This window comes from Pan troglodytes, chromosome 14, assembly GCF_028858775.2.
Source record: "Pan troglodytes isolate AG18354 chromosome 14, NHGRI_mPanTro3-v2.0_pri, whole genome shotgun sequence".
In the NCBI taxonomy this organism is placed as follows: domain Eukaryota; kingdom Metazoa; phylum Chordata; class Mammalia; order Primates; family Hominidae; genus Pan; species Pan troglodytes.
In genome coordinates this window covers 57,401,956-57,416,428 of record NC_072412.2, presented here as the reverse complement: position 1 = coordinate 57,416,428, position 14,473 = coordinate 57,401,956, and the positions used below count along the sequence as shown (strand labels likewise).

Here is a 14,473-nt window from a genome sequence, read left to right as displayed (position 1 = left end):
CTGGGCTTTTTTCCTTTGACAGAAAAGCCATCTCCCCACAACTCAGCCCGTCAAAAATCCTACCCATCCATCAACACCCAGTACGAATATCACCTCCTCCTTGAGGCCTTCCTTGATTTCCTGGGGACTCTTTCCTCCACCAGGCTTCCTCACTGCATTGTGCGCTGCCCCTGCTGGTCCCTTCCACACACTGATTTATACTGTCCCTTGAGTGCACATCTCATCTCCCTTAAGAGGTGGTGAAGTCCGCATTGCCGAGGCTTCTCATGCTCACTTTGCATCTACCCAAACCTTGGTCGAATGCAAGAATGAATAGCTGAATATCTATAAAGAAGTTCATCTATATTCAAAGTGGATTAAGTGCTAATAAAAATACCCCCTCATGCAAATTGCTATTGGCTGTGACCTCTGGGGATTAGTGGGTGGCTGTGGCAATGCAGGGTGCTTGTGCAGGGCTGGAGAAGAGGGGTGGGTGGAAACGAGGCAGAGGCAGAATGACTGAACATACCAGGAGAGGGCAGAAGTGGTCTGGGTGACTGGGGTTTGGGCACCATTACAGATACAGGGAGGTGGAGAGGGCAGTTTGGAAAGAGGAGTTTAGTTTGAGTTTCTCTTCCTGCACTCTTTGCCAGTTGCCTTCTGGGTATTTGATAGCTCAGTGGAGCTCCGAAGGATGGTGTTGCAGAGAAAAACTGCTGGGTCCCAGTCTCAGTTTCTGCACTAAACTAAGCAAAAGATCTGGGGATATATTAATACTTGCTATTCATAGGAAACAGACTCTGGAGATCCTTGAGAACAGACCAAAAGCTACCCACTTTTCCTACCAAGATTACCCATTTAAAAATGCATTGAATTCTCCCAGCTACCTATTTTGACTGATAACCGGATGGCAGCGTATCTTTAACACCTGCTACCGTGCTGCTCCCTCTGACAATCACGGGCAGCAGCAATCAGCAGTCGTGAGAGCAGCCCACCCTGAAATGCACTGCAAGAGGGGAGTGAGGATCCAGAGCCAGCAACCCAAAAGCCACCCTGAGGAGGGCACCCTTCCCAATAGTCTGTCTTTTCCCAACCTTCAGTAAGTCAGGAATCAGCTTATCTGTGTTCTTAGCATAAAGAGTGACTTGACTCCAACGTTTTGATTCTAATATCCTCCCACTATTGCTCTAATTTTGAATTATTTTCTCCTTTGGACCCTCAAGCTGAGTTTATTTTCACCCAGCTCTTTCAAACTGACTTTCTAGATGGAGACTCTCATGGCATCAGAAGCCAGAATGTGGCACTCTGAGTTGCATTGGAATTGGTGCTCAATAGACCAGAAGGCAGGACAGTATTAACTAGTGGTGGTCACTGCTGTCAAGCTGCTGCCATCGCAACAGCGGCATCACCAGGAAGCTCAGCCTCTGTTCCAGAGAGCTCCAAAGACTGAGGAGTGGGTAACCAGATGCCTCAGGAGGCAGGGGGATCAGGCGAGAGTGGGGCTCCCCAATTCCTGACTGTGGCTTGGGTGTCTTTATTAGGACCAAGTGGTAAAGAAGGCCTCGTGCTGGTAACTGCTGATGATTTCCATCCCAGTGGATCCTACAACCTAGCCCAACCCCAGCACCTCACACCATGCTGAGCAGACAGCTGTAGGAAGCCCCTGAAGATTCTCTAGCCAGCTTACAGAAACAGGCTACGATCACCTGAGAGTTGCTTTTATTTTATTTTATTTAGATGAGCTCTTGCTCTGTTGCCCAGGCTGGAGTGCAGAGGCGGGATTATGGTTCACTACACACTTGAACTCCTGGGTTCAAGCGATCCTTCCATCTTAGCCAGCCTCCCCAGTAGCTGGGACCATGGGCGCACCACCATGCCTGGCTAATTTTTGTATTTTTTGTAGAGACGGGGTTTTGCCATGTTGCCCAGGCGGGTTTCAAACTTCTGGGCTCAAGAGATCCACCTGCTTCAGCCTTCCAAAATGCTGGAAATACAGGTGTGAGCAACCATGCCAGGGTGGAAGTTGCTTTTAAATGCAGATTCCCAGGCGCCATTTGTACTGATCCTGGTTTGTGAGATCTAGAGCGGCCATCGAGACCCTGAGAGTCATGGTTCTGAGGTGCAGCGAGCAAGAGTGAGCCTCATTAGACTTCGAGCAAGAGTGAGCCTCATTAGACTTTAAGCAAGAGTGAGCCTCATTCGACCTCGAGCAAGAGTGAGCCTCATTAGACCTCGAGCAAGAGTGAGCCTCATTAGATCTCAAGCAAGAGTGAGCCTCTTTAGACCTAGAGTGGTGATCCAGAGAAGCGGACTCACTGGATGAAGCCAGGGCACAGCCTGAGAACAGGGCCAGGGAGTAAGGCCACATCCACTTGGGAGTTAAGGTATAGAACAGTCTCATCTCTGCTCAGAGACCATGAGAACCACAGTGTATACCTCACCTGTTGTTTTCTCGATTCTTCATTTGATTCCGAAGTGGGGGCTGAAATAAAGGGGAAGCCTGGGTCTCCTTCCATCAGGAATGGAAAATAATAATAGTAATGATAATGGCCAGCATTTATCGGTGTTTATTATGTGCCAGACCCTGCGTTTAGTGCCCTACACAGATTATGCGGATTATGACATTTGATGATTTTGACAAGTCTGTTAGGAAAGTCTTGTAATCGTGCCCATGTTTGCAATGAGGACATTGAAACCTCAGAGGTTAAGAGTCCTGCAGTCCATGCTGCAGGTAATGAGGAGCGGAGTGGGCTGTGACTCAGGTGGCTTGGCTGCATGGCTGCAGGTGGTGAGTCTTTACAGCCTCCTCCAGGTAGTCATTAAGAATGTTCTGGCCCTGGCCATCTCTCTCAGCCCTGCTGGGAGGTAGTGAAGAGGAGGTAACATTTTACCTCTCCACTCTTAGGGCTTTTCAGCTGGGCCTGAGAATTAAACTCACATAAGACAGATTAACAGGAGAAAAGCACACTAAGTTAGTGCAAGTTTTACATGACACAAGAGCCTTCATAAGAAGTGGAAACCCAAAGAAATAGCAAAACCCAAATGCTTTTGTACGTGGCTGAACAAAGAGAGGTAATTGCAGAAAAGGAACCAAACTATGTGGGGAGGCTAAGGGAAGATAAGAGTGATTTTGACAGGATCTGTTTGTACAGAATTCTCTTGGTCTCAATGTCCCATCCTTGGTGATAAGAATGGTGCTTTCCTTTGGTATAGGGAGGACATCCTCTATGTGGGGCTTTTGTTTCCCACTTTTAAGAAGGAAAAGGGGAGGGTCAGGGTACCCTTCTTCCATCTGCTATTTTATAAGTGCCTTTAGCTCCAAATAACCCTTATGCCACAGCTGCAGAGTTTGGGGTGGCATATTCTGCCACCCTTCAGTAGGAAGCTTGGGTGGCAGGTGCCTCCTTGGGGACTGCTCCATTTCTTTGTGTCACTCACTGCCTGGATTATATATGTGGCCAGGTGGCACCATCTGCCTCAAGCTTGCAGCACAGGGAAGGATTTTTCAGCATGCCGATTACTTTTTATCATCCTTATAACAAGCTCCAAGGTCAAAAATGCAGAATAGGATTCATCGACCCCTTGACTTTCTATCCTTTGCCAGCAAGAAATTTCTTCCTTGACCCCCACTCTAAGTTGAGAATTAAAACAGATGTGGCTAGATTAACTGACATTCTCTCTAATTCACCACACCTGCCAGCAGCACTGTGTCACTCGTGACCAACAGGGCCCCGGAGCAAAACAAAAATGCAAAGCACCTTGTTCAAAAAGCAGGAAAGAAGCACTGTTCAAGGGACTAAAATATAAAAAGCTTTTTCCTTTCTTCTGCAGTCTCTCTTTTGGCCTTTTTATTTGCTGTTTAATATCATTTTTAAGTAGGGGGAAATCAAAATGTGTAATTATTAGTATATATTTTACCGTTCATCTTAATATTGCATAATGTCAGTTTTAAATGCAACTCTAAGAGCATTTAACTCATATGTTGAGTCACTGAAATGACACAACTTGTGTTTAATAGCTCTTATACACATTTTGTTTTTATCGGAACGTTGGAAACATTGTATAAAACTAACAAGTCTTCATTTTGCTTCTTGATATGGGTGTATTCTACCCACATTCTCCACCTTCTGCTCACAGATAGGTGAGGAAGTTGTGAGAGGACAAGGTATACTAATTTAGGGGTCAGAAAGGGGTTGGTGGAGTTCCTTGGTTGTTCCTGTTTCTTAGAACATCATTGCCTTCTGTCTGCATCTGAAGCAAGTTCTGATTCAAATGGAAGTAAATCTTTTCAGGACTGTCAGCCCCCTGCTTACTCAGTTGAAGACACAACACACTTTCCTCATATTGGCCCTGAGTCTTGCGGAGTAAATGTGAATATTGGCGGTAAAGGGCAGCAGACATGAGCATTTCACAGGCTCCCTCTGCTCACACGTATTCCTCACTGTCCTGTCCAACTTCACTTACAATACACGATTTCGAGAGAAATTTATTTAGAATTTCAAGATGGCAACAGAAGAGCGTCAAACCAGATGCTTGGGGCCGTTAAGTTGCACGCCTTTGAAGCTGGCTCTGGTGATAGCATTATATACAACTCAGGGGTGGTTTGAGGGGAGGAGTGGAAATTGGGGCAAATCACTCTGCATGCCTGCCCCCATCATCATTTCCTGGAGGTGAAGGTCAAGGTGGGCATGGAGGGCAACTTCTGGGGTCTTTTTGAGAGAGGGGCAGCACCCTGCCCTGTGCACCCTACCCGCTGTGGGTAGCAAGATCAGAGCTGGCGTTTGGTGGTGTGCACGTGAGGCTCCCGGCCAGAGGCACTTGCAGCCTTAGAGCTCTTCTCTAGAGAAGATAAATTCCCAGATAAATCCTAGATCTTTGACAATTCAAAACCACAAAGGACCTTGCAGATTAAGCCAGGTACAGTGGGCTCTGTATAAATACAGAAAGCCCAACTCAAGCTGGCTAAAGTAATAAAGGGGATTTATTGGCTCCTATAAATGGCAAGTCCAGAAGTAGTTTAGCATCAAGGGTGGTGTGATTCCATGGGTGATGAATGTCACTGAGGACCCAGTTTCTTTTTACCTCTTCTCTTGCCTCTCAGGGCGTTGTTCTCATTCGCAGGCTGGCTTCCCCTCATGATGGCAAGAAGGCTGCCAGCCACTCCCAGAGTAATTCAATTCCTCACCAGTGGCCAGGGAGGGAGAAACCTTGTTTCTGGAAGTTCTGTCAGCAGAGTGAGAAAGCTTTTTCCTGACTCTCAGTAAATCTCCCAATATAAGTCATGAGCCCATCCACTAATAACGTATCTGGTAAGTGGGGCTCTGCTGGTTAATTGAGGGTGAAACTTCATGCCCTTTTCTGTGGCCAGGGTGGGATCAGCTTCTGCCAGAGCACATAAACGGCACAGGAGAATGGGGAGGTAGGGAGGTGGGGGTACCTGAAAATAATTAAGGTGATGACCTAGAGAGGAAGGAGTAGATGCTACAGAAGCTACCATGACGTTCACTCAGAGATCCTCTGCTCTCAGCATGACAACAGGACTCAGCAGAAAGCACAGATGTGTGATGCTGTCAAGACTCTGACAGTGGGAACTGGGGGGCAGGCCTACCCAAGAGGCATTCAAATTCACACTTTCAAAAAAAAATGCTGGCCAAGCAAAACCTATATCTGTAGATATATCTGCCGATCTGGAGAACAGATGAGGAAACCAAGAAGCAAAGCAGGGAAGTAATTGCCTAATCACAAAAGTTGCCATACCCTGAGGTCCTTGTGCATACATCTGTCACCACCTTTTACAGAAGAGGAAAACGGCTTCCGGATGTCAATGAATTTGCCCAAAGCCACATGGCCAGTGAGTGACAGGGCCAGGATTTGGACCCAAGCCTGTGTAGCCCCCATTCCTCTGTTCTTTCCCAATGTCTAAAAGTTGGATTGGTGGCATTAACAGAAAGAAAAACCCCAAGCCAGTTCAAAGCTCTATTATACTGTGTGTCAGCAAGAAGTTTTAGGAGCCCATCTAATGTCATGGGCTGTGGAATATATAACCAAGTGAATGGAAAGGGAAGAAGATTTTGTGAAGCAAATACTTTCAGTGATAAAGTGAGTTGTCAGTGAATTTTATCCAGGGAAGAGAAGAACCATCTGCCCTGGGTACAGGCGCCCAGGAAGCACAGGGTGAATCCTGCCTGGCTCAGTGGATGCCGGCAGCTTCTGGCGTCCTGGCACGGGCACAGTGGCAGTTTATAAACTCCTTTTCCATAAGCTGTCAGACTTGGAGAGGTCCTGCAGGATATCTGGGCCTTGGCATCGGCAAAGTGATCACGAGAGATGTTCAGCTCTCTGAGAAATGCAAGTCTTGGCTTGCATCCACTGTGTGGGAGCCCCAGGCGAGCTGCGACCTTCTCCTCCTGTCTGCTGACTTGCCACTGGAGAGAAAGTCAGGTTTCACAGGATGCTTAAGAAACTGCAGTGAAGAGGAAATGCAGGGGTCTGTGTGTTTCTAACCCAGTGCCTGCCCCTTCTTCTCCTTGCAGCCTGCTTCGTTGTTGTGCTCTGTGCTTTCCTGGCTCTGCCGCTGTCCATGACCTTCATAGGTAAGCTGCCTTCCGAGCTGCTGGACGCCACAGGTCAGCCAGGTTGGGGCATGGACCCAAGGCATGTAATCTTTAAACATTAAATATGTGTTTAAGAAGAACTGGCCAGCCCGATGATTCCCAGACACCTATGTGCCATCTCAGAATGACTTGGTGAAGATTTAAAAAATACACATTCCTGGGCCCCACCCTGGGAGATATCAATGCAGTATATCTGGGTGGGGACAGACACTCTCTTTTAGAAATCTGTCCCCAGATGATTCTGATCCCTCCAGCCCAAGTTTGGAAGTGACTGGGCTAGAGGTTTCCCAAAGTCCCTTCCCAGTTCCTATGTTCCCTTGTGGAAGCAGGTTGCAAGCAATACAAAAAATGCACCTGGCGCTAGGTGATGTATGGGCACTCTATACATTTTTTTTTTTTTTTGCTGAACGAATGAGTAAATATTTCCATAAATCACGTATATTAAACAACCTCATAATCCAGAAGTGTGAGGTCTAGCGAAGGTCAGGGGAGGGGCAGGATGGGGGAAGCTCCTTAAGTAGCTAAAAATTGTTATCACGTGTCAGTGAAATTAATCTCATGCTCCTGAACATTGCTAATGGGAGCCCTGTGTACAGGACCTAGCTACCCCTATTTACCTAGAAGCCCAGCATGGCTGGGCATGGTGGCTCACGCCTGTAATCCCAGCAGTTAGTGGGGCTGAGGCGGGCCGATTGCTTGAGCCCAGGAGTTTGAGACTAGCCTGGGCAACATAGTGAGACCTTGTCTCTACCAAAAAATGCAAGTCTTGACTTAAAAATTAGCTGGGTGTGGTTGCGTGTGCCTGTAGTCCCAGCTACTCGGGAGACTGAGGTGGGATGATCGTGCCACTATACCTCCAGCCTGGGCAACAAGACTGAGACCCTGTCTCCAAAAAAAAAAAAAGACACAAAAACAAAAACAAAAAAGCAGCAGCTCAGCAGTCCCAGTGTTCTAGGTCCAAGCTCACAGCATATTGGAGCAGAAAGTAAAAGAGCATAGGAGTTGTTGCAAAACAGCAACAACGAAACACCCAGTACCCTAATTGCTTAATGGGTAGGAGCCTTCCTTTTGAGGTGATGAAAATGTTTTCGAACTAGATGGAGGTGGTAGTTGCACAACATTGTGAATCCACTAAATGCCACTGAATTATTCACTTTAGCATGGTTTCTTTTGTTATGTAAGTTTCACCCTGCCACCCCGCTAAAGCCACAATACTAAAAATGGAAACAAAAACAGTATCCTTAGATCTGTGAGACATGAAAGCTAACAGCCTGACAGGAAATAAAAAAGAAGATAAGATTTTAAGGTTTGCAGAGAACTGAAACAGCCAAGTAGTCTGGGGCCATTTAGTGTAAGAGTGAACAATTCAATCACTTCAGCAGGCCCTGGTGCTATGATTATTACAGTGCAATTCAAAAATTAACACTTATTATATGGCTCTGTTCTTCCAAGAAGAGTTCACAAGATGTTAGGCATGCCCTGCTTATGAAGTCGGGGGTACTCTCCAGAGGGCATTCTATGCAAAATCTGTAAGGTAAGAGAACCCTAGCCTTTGGACCCTGTGGTTAGTTACCTTTCTTTTTGCTTTCTTTTGAGACAGAGTCTCACTCTGTCGCCCAGGCTGGAGTGCAGTGGAGCGATCTCGGCTCACCGCATCCTCTGCCTACCTGGCTCAAGCGATTCTTGTGCCTCAGCCTCCTTAGTAGCTGGGATTACAGGCACCCACCACCATGCCTGGCTAATTTATATATTTTTAATAGAGACAGGGTTTCACCACGTTGGCCAGGCTGGTCTTGAACTCCTGACCTCAAGTGATCTGCCCGCCTCGGCCTCCCAAAGCGCTGGGATGACAGGCATGAGCCACCGCGCCCAGCCAGTTATCTTTCAAATGAACTTAACTGCAACAATTCATCCACCAATAAGGCTGCATAAAAGAGACAAGACCCCACAAGCCAATTCCCATGGATATTATATTAAAATCACCACATCCACTGTGGAAAGAGGGTTTTGGAGGTGTTATTGCTTCTAGAGCAATATTGGTTATAGAGTTTGTGTTTGGGGTGATGAAAACATTTTGGAAATAGATAGTGGTGATGGTTGCACAAGATGATGCATGTAATTATGCCGATGAATTGTACACTTAAATATGGTTAAAATGGCAATTTTTGTTGAGATATTTTATCACAATAACAAATATTTTAAAAATCACTACATTTGGTAGTTGTTATCAACTGAACTAGGGAGAGATCTAAAACCAAAAAGAATAATCGTGATACTGCAGATCAGACAAGAAAGAAAATCTAGAGTTAAGGTAGGTCCTAAGAAGTACATGAGAACACAGGAGGAAAGATGGCTTTTATTAAATTTATTAGGATCATTTTAAGCCATCTGTGCACTGATTGACTCTCCTGTGAACAGCAGCTGTTTTTATTCATTGGGAATGAGCAGATATCTAAGCCATTACTCAATGTTCATTTCACAGCTGGCTTTTGAATTGAAAGGCAGTCCATGTCCAACAAATTTGGCACCAAGTACTTAAAGGTCTTTGTGTGAAAAGGCTGTGTTGAGACTTGGAAAGTATTTCCATTTAATAACAAATTTGCCTAAACATCAGAGATAACTAAAAGACAAGCCTCCATAGGTTGATGATTGGATCAGCGTGTATATTTGACTAAACTCTGTTTTGGGCCCTGAATTTATGGCTCTCTGTATACCTAGAAAATTTTGTTCATTTCAATGGAATATGGTGTAGTCATAGAAAAACAGTTTACTCCCTCTGCTTAAGTATCAAGGCATTTATAGGGAATAAAATTCCAAATCAAAGCTAAAAGTCTAAATGTCATTTAAACAGGAGGCTTTGATTCTACAGTAAGAATTCCCTTTCTTGGACTCTGTTGACAGATGTGTTAGTCAGGGTAACTTAACTGTGCTGCAGCCACAAATTAACCCTGGAATCCCAGTGGCTTAACACTGTAAGAGTTTATTTCTTGCTTATGCAAATTCCATCATGGCTCAGGGGGCATGGGGACTTCTCAGGCAATGTGATGACATAATATTCCAGTCTGCTTCAATCTTGAGAACAATCCATCTCCACCCATGGTTTCCAGGTGGTCAAAGCAGAGGAAGCAAACAACGAATCATGTATCAGTTTTTAAATGCTTTGGCCTGGGCTGGGCACAGTGGCTCAGGCCTGTAATCCCACGCTTTGGGAGGCCCAGGCAGGAGGATCACTTGAGCCCAGGAGTTTGAGAACAAGCTGGGCAACATAGTGAGTCCTTCTTCTCTACAAGAAAAAAAGAATTAGCTGTGCATAGTGGCACATCCCTGTGATCCCAGATACTCAGGAGGCTGAGGTGGGAGAATCGCTTGAGCCTGGGAGGTTGAGGCTGCAGTGAGTTGTGACTGAATCATGCTACTGCACTCCAGCCTGGGCAACAGAGCAAGACTCTGTCTCAAAAAAAATAAATGCTTTGGCCCCAAGGTGTCCCACAGCCCACTGGTCAGAACTGGTCACACTGCCTTGCTACCCAACAAGGGCACATGCTGGGCAGTCAGTGTCTCCCATAGCAAAGGTGTGTGTTAGAATTCATCTGGAGCTTGGTTGTTTGAGCCAGACTGGTCCCTGAGGGAAATGGGCATTTCTTCTTTATATTTTAAATAGACACATCATATCATTGGTTAATAGGTCTAGGGAACAAAGACCTGAGAAAAGTAGACAGAGCATTGCTTTGGGGAGAAAAACTACCATTAAGAAAGGGTAGACTGGGTAGGCTGGCTTGGTAGTACTCTGTATCTGGTAGCTAAGGATATGTGAGTACACGCGTGTTTCCAAGCATGGGGTCCAGCGAGTGACATGGTCAATGGTTATCATATGGTGACTGTGACTAACACGGCAGAGGGCTCGCTGCACAAGGAGGAAGAGCGGCTCCTCCCTGCCACCTGGCCCCTGGAAGCAGAGTAGATGAGAACCTCATTCACGCAGAGTCACATTTTGGAAATGTGACTCATAAATTGAACCTTATTTTAAGCATATCAAGAAAACCGTATATTTAAAGGGATCCTTTGAATCCTGAATCCTTGAAAACTTGAGTTCTCATACACTGGCTATTCAGAAAGGCAAAGTGCAACCCATAGCCAGTTAATACCCAGAAAAAAGGTGCAGCGACACCTGGTCCCTGCCCTGTCTGCGGGAGTATTTATCACCACTCCGCTGTGAGAGCCATTTCTGCGGTGTCAATCCACTGAGCTTCCTGAGGATCAGGTGACTGGTGAGGCTGAGCAGATCCCACAAGCATATGGTTTGCATGATTAACATTTTGGCTTTTGAAGGTGTTCCACTCATTTTCAAAACTGGGCTTTGTGCTCTCGAATGTATTTCTCTCAATCCTCTTCTGTTTGCCCTATGTAGGAATGAAATTTTTGGAGGACTGCCCTATACAGCCCCTCATTCCTTTATATTTGCTAGTGGGTGGCATTGTCGGTACCTTAAAGGTAAAGTATCTTTATCTGTTGTTTGTAGTCCTTGTAGAAATTAACTCACAGGCATCCTGGAATGCACCTGTTATTTGCCTGCTATTCACAGGGGAGCCAAAACAACTTCCCCCTAAGCGTGGTTGCTGAAGTGATGGGGCTAGCTCCAGAGACACAGATTTTTCCAGATGCAGGGCATTTACCCAGGGCTGTGCATATTTGCAAGAGCTTCCTTCCTGCTGTTGAGTTCAATGTGCTAAGCTGTGGCTTTGGACTGACAAGAGTTGATGCAGAGGAGTCCCTGACTGCCAGTTATACCATTGAATTCAGCCAGTGAAATCATGGTCTTTCTCTGCGCTGCTGCTGCTGCTTTTATTTTATTTTATTTTTTTTTTTGAGGAAAAAAAAGCTTCCTGTTGAAGGCAGGGTTTGCATTTGGTTAAAATATGTTTGATTTAGCAGTTCCTATTTCTGCTTTTAACTATACTTCCTAGTTCTCAATTGACTAACATAGGATTAATTGGCTGCAGTTATCAATCAACTATTAAAGTATTCTTATGCCTGAGGTAGGAGTGCTTCTCTGTGACTCTCAAGGTTATGTAGTTAATCTGCTCCTGGGCTGTATTGACATTTGTTTAAACAGAAAAAGCAACTGAAGAAGAAATATCAGGGGCGTGCATAGCCTGCAGTTGTTTTCAAGATCCCTGGCCCACAGAAATGTTACACCTACCAAGAGAAGCTTAGGTCAGCCTCTGTCTATCAACAACTCTTCCCAGTCTTCCAAGCCCACCTCACCACTTTCTATATCAAAGCCAGAAAACACAAGCATCCATTTTCCCAAGATGGTTTCATAAAAACAAAGCCGTAACACAAGAGAAAACTGAGTCAAGAGTGCCAAGTATGAACTCTCATTCGGACCCAGTGTTGGGTTTCTTTGCCAGCTGCCTTCTGGTGCGGGGATCCTTGGAGAGATCCTGGCCAGTGGCGCTGGTCATGCTGTTGATCTAAGACATCAAAGGAACGTCTTGAAAATTGCTGTTCTCATATGCAGTTGGTAGCCACAAGCTCAACTCTGTCGTGGGAGACGTCTGATTTGGGGCAAACCTTAGGAGGCTTTTGTGTTTGAGGTAACCTCACTGTTAAATGTCCCCATCTCCTAACAGCAATCTGGTGGGCAGTGTCCTAAAATGTACAAGTACACACAATCATCCCCATCACAACATCCCCATGGGATCTACCTGGGACTCTGTTCAGCTCCAAGAAAACCCAAAGGCTCTTGGCTCAGTGGGGCCACATTTTCCCCATGGCCCCCACAGTGTTAAGGGAAGGCTCTAACGGTTTGAGTGCCATAGAGATGCTTAAAACAAGGGCAGCGTTTTCAGCAGTAATTACCTCTGCCTCTCCTGTTCTCACTCATTGTCAAGCTGCCCAGCGGAACTTTCCTTTAGAGATGCTACTGTCCGTGGGGTCTGTTCCTCTTAAAAACAGCAAACTTCTCCTTTCTGAAAGCCAGCCCAGGACCCAAAGGTAATTTATTTTAGTGAACAAACTAAGGCCCTAATAAGCAGCATTGATTGTTTGCCCTGGCAATCTAAAACCGTTTGAAGCCAAATTAAATTTTTGTGCTCATGATGGCAAGGTAATATACAGTGAGTCCATAACCATTAGAGCAGCGGCAAACAGGATTAGAGTCCCCAGAGGCAGAAGTTTGCCTGTGATAATGATGGTTTGTATTCAACCTCAGAACCTGCCTAGGGGGTCCCAACATCCTTGGTGAAATGCATCAGATAGCTTCACAGTATTGCATTCTATGAAGAGAAACTTGAAGAGATGTGAGCTGACATTTCATGGAGCTACCAGAAAGAACTGAGGGTCATGCCCCATTAGAAGATCAGGAAATGAATTAAGTAGGCTGTGACCTGCTTTTTAAAAAATAAAATAGAAAATTAGAGTGCCTAGTAAGTTAAGTATTGTGTGATACTTACATATGGACATGTGTGTGTTTGGGTGAGTTGACCGTGTGATTTATCATCCTAACTGGGACACTTTTGAGAGTACAAGGGGGCTCTAATAATCATCCTGCCAGAGCAACAGCATAAACCAGGACTTCTCTAAGCCAACAAGGACATGCAGTTACCCAGTGACTAGGACCTGGCATAAAATGTATTTGTTACTGAGGGTCATGTTAAAAGACAGTTTCCAAAACACGGATTCAGTGACCATTGCCTACCCTGCACTCCCCCTCATCTTCCCACATCACTCTTCCTAGTGGCAATTGCTACCCCTAGTAAGCACGTGCTTTTTGCTGATGCCATGCTGACGGCTCTGCCCTCATTTGGAATTCATTCAGTCCTCACCGTGCCCCTTTGAGGCAGGTACTTGCTTCAGGAAGGATTCTTTGACTACAAGGAACAAAAAATCAACTCTGGCTAACTTAAGAGGTCATTGATTGGAAGAGCTCACAACCTCAAAGGTTAGTGGGAGAGAAGGGGGCCAGGTGGCTCCAGGAAGCCTGGGCAGTGGGACCCACTTGCCACGGCTCTTTCCTTGGGCTGGTTCCTTTCACCTGGCATCATTGTAGCCAAGAACCAGTCCTGGGAGGGCAGCCAGATCTGGGGACACGTGGTGGGTGGGGGAATTCCTCCAAGGAATGGGGCCCTGCAAGGAAGGGAAATGCATCTGAGTGATGGAAACTTGAGCTGGACTCTCAGTTCCAGCTTACAGTGAGGAAACGGCGAGCTGGTGTTCAACCTGGGCTTTCCCAACCACACAGCCACCGTCAGCCAACCTACTACAGGCAATTGGTTTTTCCCCTACCCTAAACCCACCACCCTTCACCTTTGCCACACCACTCCCCCTCAGAGGAGGACCCTCGCACCTCTCCTTGTGCATAGGGGTCCCAAGTATGCCCCTTCTTCCAGGCAGCCCTCCCTGGATGAGTCAGCTCTACTGTGGGTGGCTCTCTGAACTCCCCCAAGGCCTCACTTTCCTTTTCTTATGGAGATGTTCTGCCTCCCAGCCGGGCTGCAAGTCTTAGGCGAGAACCCTCCAATTTCATTTCCTCCGATTTAATCATCAGTATACTGTGGTGTAGACAGTGGTCAAAGAGGTGTGGACCACTGCCCTTCTCATTCTCTTACTCACTGTGGATCTCAGTGAAGTGACTTAACTTCTCTGAGCCTTAGTTTCCTCATTTGGGCAACAGAGATAATACGCAGCCCCAGGCTAGGATGGACATTAAAGATCACACATATCAAGCATTAAACTAACCACTCTCCTTAGGTTTTGTATCTTTACATAAGTAATAACTCTCCATTTTGGAAAATCAGAGAATGCAGATAAGCACAAAGAAGAAAATCAAAATCATCTGTAAATTTCACCACCCAGAGAAAATTGCTGTTGACATTTTG

The 14,473-nt window shown here is 45.9% G+C and overlaps 1 protein-coding gene across 5 annotated transcripts in view; it reads left to right on the top strand.

Moving 5' to 3' along the window:
• Positions 1-14,473, top strand: part of TMEM272 (transmembrane protein 272) — a 123,444-nt gene that overhangs the window by 103,669 nt on the left and 5,302 nt on the right. For 3 of the 5 annotated variants that reach the window (XM_024348552.3, XM_016925317.4, XM_024348551.3), the window contains exons 3-4: positions 6,513-6,572; positions 11,002-11,084. The exons of 1 other annotated variant lie outside the window; for it this stretch is intronic. In XM_024348552.3, coding sequence (XP_024204320.1) covers positions 6,513-6,572; positions 11,002-11,084 — 143 coding nt within the window. Of the gene's footprint in view, positions 1-5,164; positions 5,289-6,512; positions 6,573-11,001; positions 11,085-14,473 lie in introns of those variants that run through there. One more of the 5 variants, XM_063792598.1, reaches the window with a different exon arrangement.